Genomic DNA, 5895 nt, shown 5'->3' with positions numbered 1-5895 from the left:
AATTTTGAAAAAAAAAAGTAAAAAATACAATTTGAATCTAGGCACCTAATTGAAACTTATGACGTCTACGGTAGGTGTTCAGGTCCTACGATCTAGAGGTCCTAAGTAATTTTGAAGAAAATAGAAATGAAACCTCCATTAGTCCAAAAATAACTACCATTGACAAATTTCAAACGATACTTCCTCCAAAAAAATGTATAAACAACACTCTACAATACATTACACTTCCACAGTCCTTCAAGACCAAGAAATACCCGTATAATCCCAGAAAATCAATATCAGCTATTTAAATCCCGCGAAAACTTGCGTTAAAATTTGAAACGAACCGTCGGAAGAAAATCGAACACGAGGAAATTTTTCAATTACACAAAGCTTCCACCCCGATATCCGCCCATTCGCCATTGTCCGTTTTGTCCAGAATCCCTCGATAAAGCAGAACTCTGAGGGACGTAGAGAGCATCTAGACTGCGCATCTGTGAAGCGTATCACTCGTGAGCAACCCTGCCCATCCACCCCTAAACTTGGAACGTGTCGCACCCCAGTCGTGCGTTTCAACTTGGAACTAGAGCTTTTCACGGGCGTGGTGCAGCTATTTCTCGCGGCAGAAGTGACGAAGAGCGAAGAAAAAGAAGCGATTCGACGTGGAAACGGGTGGAACGATCGGGCAATAGCGTTCCTAATTTATTCTAGAAAGATGGAGCAGGGTGTGTGTCGGCGGATCGGACGGCAAGAAAGGAAATGCACTTATTGGCCAGCGTCTGCGTGCTCATATTGATCTGTGGCGGTGGCTGTGGAGTGTCTATTGGTGTCTACGGGTGGGACACCTGAAACCTGTCCGAAAATGCATTTTTCTTTGCGGCTCGCGCGTTTTCTCCTCATCTCCGCGGTTTTTTGTGTCGGTGAGGGAATATCGTGTCTTCTCGTTCGTCGTTCCTTGAATATTTCGTGTTAATCGTCACGTCGTTCCCCAGGTCTCTGTTCCGAAGATGAGGAGAGGTTGGTGCGAGATCTATTTAGAGGGTATAACAAACTTATCAGGCCCGTGCAGAACATGACGGAGAAGGTGCACGTGAATTTTGGCCTTGCTTTCGTGCAACTGATCAACGTGGTGAGAATATTAGATTGGTAGTTGATTTTTCTTTGAAATACGAGAGTGGTCGTAATTGGGTTGATTGTCGCAGCTAATTTCTTTACAAGCTGTCGAGTGTTAAATTTAACCAATTTTTAGGTAGTACGAAGATTTTGTTGTTTCGTAGGTCCATTGTGTTTTCTTGAGTATTAATCGACGGGTATGATTTGGTAACCATATGTGTGCTTTAATTTTGCTCAGTTGTGCTTAGTATTTTGAACGAGATGGAAAAAAGGAATTTTGGTTAGTTTGAGATGTGATTTTGCAGAATGAGAAGAACCAAATCATGAAGTCAAACGTATGGTTGAGATTCATATGGACGGATTATCAATTACAATGGGATGAAGCAGATTATGGTGGTATTGGAGTGCTTAGGCTACCCCCTGACAAGGTCTGGAAGCCGGATATTGTATTGTTTAACAAGTAGGTACTAGTTAGGAGCTGATTATGGGTTGAAATTTTCTCATTTATGAACTTTGTGCGAAACAGTGAAATGCTAACGAAGTTTTCACTTGAAAATATGAATTATTACGTTTCTACATTTCTGCATTTTTACCGAATCCCATTCAACCTTAAAGGCACTGAACAATGTCCATTAACAAATTCTTCCGTGGATCGCCGTATCATTTTCAGTGCTGACGGCAACTACGAGGTACGCTACAAAAGCAACGTTCTGATCTATCCAACCGGCGACGTTCTCTGGGTACCTCCGGCGATCTACCAGAGTTCCTGTACGATCGACGTCACGTATTTCCCGTTCGATCAGCAAACCTGCATCATGAAATTTGGCTCGTGGACGTTCAACGGTGACCAGGTCTCTCTAGCCTTGTACAACAATAAGAACTTTGTAGATCTCTCTGACTACTGGAAAAGTGGTACCTGGGACATTATCAGTGTTCCAGCTTATCTGAACACCTACAAGGGTGACTTCCCGACCGAAACAGACATCACTTTCTACATAATCATCAGACGCAAGACTCTATTCTACACAGTGAACTTGATCCTTCCCACTGTTTTGATCTCTTTCCTCTGCGTGTTGGTCTTCTATCTTCCAGCCGAAGCTGGCGAGAAAGTGACGCTTGGGATCAGTATTCTGCTGTCGTTGGTCGTGTTCCTGTTGCTAGTCAGCAAGATCCTGCCGCCCACGTCCTTGGTACTGCCGTTGATCGCCAAATATCTCCTGTTCACCTTCATCATGAACACAGTCAGCATCCTGGTGACTGTGATCATCATCAATTGGAACTTCCGTGGACCGAGAACGCACAGAATGCCGCAGCTGATCAGGAAGATATTCCTCAAGTATCTGCCGACGATTTTACTCATGAGGAGACCTAAGAAGACCAGACTGAGATGGATGATGGAGATACCGAACGTGACGTTGCCAACTTCCACATATTCGGGAAGCCCCACGGAATTGCCTAAACACTTGCCAGCTTCGTTGACTAAATCCAAGATGGAGGTGATGGAGTTGTCCGATCTTCATCATCCCAACTGCAAGATCAACAGGAAGGTTCATCATACTACCAGTGGTTCCAGCGCGGCTGGCGGAGAGGGTTTGAACGATAGAAGAGGATCCGAAAGTTCGGACTCTGTGTTGCTCAGTCCGGAGGCCAGCAAGGCCACCGAAGCGGTTGAATTTATTGCTGAACACTTGAGAAACGAAGATTTGTACATACAGGTGAGAGATTCGACTGCGTTCTTATTAGTAAAGTACCCAGAGAGCACACTTCTTCGAGATGTTCATTTTATGGCCATTTCTGGTCTGGAAGACCTATGAAAATTATGTCTTTAAGATGTTTTCAAAAGGCGCTCGAGGTGCTCAGAAGTAGAAATTTGTGTTTGGTGGTACAATGATACATACATTTCTTCTTATCTCTTAACGTATAACGAAATCTAATCAATTCGAAGGGTTGTAGGATTGTAAATTTCTCTCTTTTGAAAAAATAATTAATACACATCATCCACACTTAGGAAGTTGCCAATATCTCTCATCGCTACCTCGAGTCAGGAACTTTTTAAATGCCGCGAAATTTCAAAATGTCACAGTATCAGCGATAAGTCGGACACACGAAAATAACGGTAATTCGAGCACGGTAAAAGCTGAAAGAAAAACTTCTCCGTTTATTTCAGACAAGAGAGGACTGGAAGTATGTAGCGATGGTGATCGATCGGCTGCAGCTTTACATTTTCTTCGTGGTGACAACCGCAGGTACCATCGGGATCTTAATGGACGCGCCTCATATTTTCGAGTACGTGGACCAGGATCGTATCATAGAAATCTATCGTGGAAAGTAAATCCACAGAATCTAGCGAATTACAAAAAGAGAAAAAACGGCGTGTTATCGTCGCGATAATTTCGATTCTTTCTTTTTGTATAAAAACTATACTATGGACCGAATCGAGCAACAGAAATTAGCGCCGAATCGTGAAATTTGTTAGGCGTTAATTATGCACGCCAAGGATCGTCGCAATTCGTGAACGTGATTCGAGAGAAATGAGAAATTTAGGAAATTTGACGAAGAAGAAAGAGCTGCTTGAATCGTTTACTCGAAGCCTTGAAATCCTTGGTTTCTTCTTTTCTCGTAGAAAAGAGAGACGAGAAGGAAACTTGGCGAAAAGATCACTAATCTACGATGGTATATCATGAAAGTGGAAGAACAGAAAATGTGCTCAGTGCTCACGTCGCTCTTTTGCAACGATCAACCCTTTTCTTCGTTTTCTACCGATTAACGACGATCGAAATTTAACGAAATTTCCACTCGTGAAATTGTCAAGGGACAAAGCTCAACTGTACTCGTCGCGTAGTCGTTTCAGTTAATCGAATTAAGTGTTGGAATATTTTCAATTTTCTAAACTTCAATTTCTTACTTGCGATTGAAAATTCGATTGCGTCCAATCGAACGAATTTCTCGAAGAGAAAGAGATTAATTCGAGATGCTTTACTTATGCTTGGTTGTTGATCATGATTGCACCCACGATTAATTGTCTTCCTCGAGAGAAAAAGAAAAGAACTTCGACACGGGCATGGCGAGGTGAGTGCGGGATGAATAATGAATTTAATATTACAATGAATGTCCCATTGACCGTGCATCCTAGATGAGTAATTGGTTAATCGGGAGTAAGGATAAACATAGAGCGTAGAACGTCAAATAATTTTGATATTAATCGTGCGAATTACCGTTGCCATTATTATAATCTAGCAGGACTCGTGTTTGATAAATCAGCGCGATGCAAAACATCGAAGGGTCGTGACAACCGTTCACTAAACGACAGACACTTTTCTACAGTGCCATTTTCTTCTCGTTTCATTTCGGAAAAGTTCCATGACTCGTTCTGATTTCGTTGGTAATTAAATTTCAGCACTTTTGCATGGACAGCAGTCACAATTTGTCAACTACAACTCATTTTTTATTTTAATTTGAATTTTCAATTTCATTTATATTTTAAATTTCCTTCTTAACTTTTATTTTCATTTCTTTCTTTAATTTTGATTTTCATTTCTATTTCTTTACTTTTTTTTTCATTTCTATCTTTAATTTTGATTTTCATTTCTATTTTTAATTTCCTGCCGTTCTATTTCTTTATTTTCAATTTTCAAATTACATTTCCACCCTTGCTCACGAATTAAATGTTTAAACCTTCTTAACGTTTGAATATCCACAATACTTATGTAACGAAATTACCCAAACGACGTTCAAATGAAAGTTTTCAATTCTTCAGTTATCCTTGTGAAAATTATCATGCACTCTACTTTCCAAATTTCCTGGCTTCGTCCAGTAGAATTTTCAACCTTTCAACAGAGGCAGAACACTTGAGACAGAGGTTGTTTCACAATCGACGACAAACGGGAAGAATTGAATCGTCACATTTGCTGATAATACTGCAAAAAGCGCACATTAGAAGCACAATGTCACGGCCCGGCGTACTTAATCGTTATTAAAGGGGAGGAGAGTAAGAAATTGTATCGTAACATCATATACGAGGATATGATATTCACGCTACATGTATATTGTACAGAAGATTGTTAAAACGGTCATGTTTTCTCTAATAGAAAGTTTGCTCCAAACGCAGAGTGTATTTATGGTTGCCGATTTAACGATTGTTGATTTTCTCATATGTAATCGCCTACAGTTGTGCCTCGCGAAAATCATCCCAATTGTTATATGTGATGTTACTATATATAATACGTATACGATTATCGATTTTGTTTCGTCGATCTTTCAATTAAGGGTGTAAACCACCCCGATGTGTCTAGAAATAGATGAACTTTGGGAATTTTTTTTATAGGTAACTGCTAAATGAAAAATTCCAATTTTCTTCGCCGACATAAATGTGACCTTTAGCTTTCTTCTCCAATTTTTTTTTTCAAGTAAAAATGTTAGAAAATGGAGGAGTTTTTCGGTAATTACGAAACCTCTTCTTTTGCAAGAACATCGACTGCTGGCTGACATCGCCAACGAAAATTGGAATGTCCGAAGTAAAAAATTCCTTTTGATTCGTGAATAAAAACGTGTCGCTTATAATATGGTCTAAGATTTTTCAAAAATTTTAATTATTACAGAAATGGTGGCATTTCGAAGAGGAAAAGCCTCCTTTTACCACAAAAATCAACTTCAAACGTTTCTAAAAAATTAAATAATTGCGATATCGAAAAAACCTTACGCTATATCGTAAATAATACATTTTTGTTTATAACTCAATAAAAATTGTTTACTTCATACGTTTGAATTCTTATCGGCGATGGCAATCAGCGATCAATGTTCTAG

At 39.8% G+C, this 5895-nt stretch overlaps 1 protein-coding gene across 1 annotated transcript; it reads left to right on the top strand.

Annotated features, from left to right (window-relative positions):
* Positions 1-841: 841 nt before the first annotated feature.
* LOC108576205 (acetylcholine receptor subunit beta-like 1) lies at positions 842-3424 on the top strand. Its single transcript, XM_017939152.1, has 5 exons — positions 842-899; positions 972-1108; positions 1398-1552; positions 1763-2807; positions 3260-3424. Exons 1-5 carry the CDS (start codon positions 842-844, stop codon positions 3422-3424), a joined length of 1560 nt encoding a protein of 519 aa, XP_017794641.1.
* The last annotated feature ends 2471 nt before the right edge of the window (positions 3425-5895 follow it).

The sequence above is a fragment of the Habropoda laboriosa genome, unplaced genomic scaffold, assembly GCF_001263275.1.
Source record: "Habropoda laboriosa isolate 0110345459 unplaced genomic scaffold, ASM126327v1 scaffold212, whole genome shotgun sequence".
NCBI classification, from domain to species: Eukaryota; Metazoa; Arthropoda; class Insecta; order Hymenoptera; family Apidae; genus Habropoda; species Habropoda laboriosa.
The sequence above is the reverse complement of the archived record's forward strand: the minus strand, read 5'-3'. Positions and strand labels throughout refer to the sequence as shown.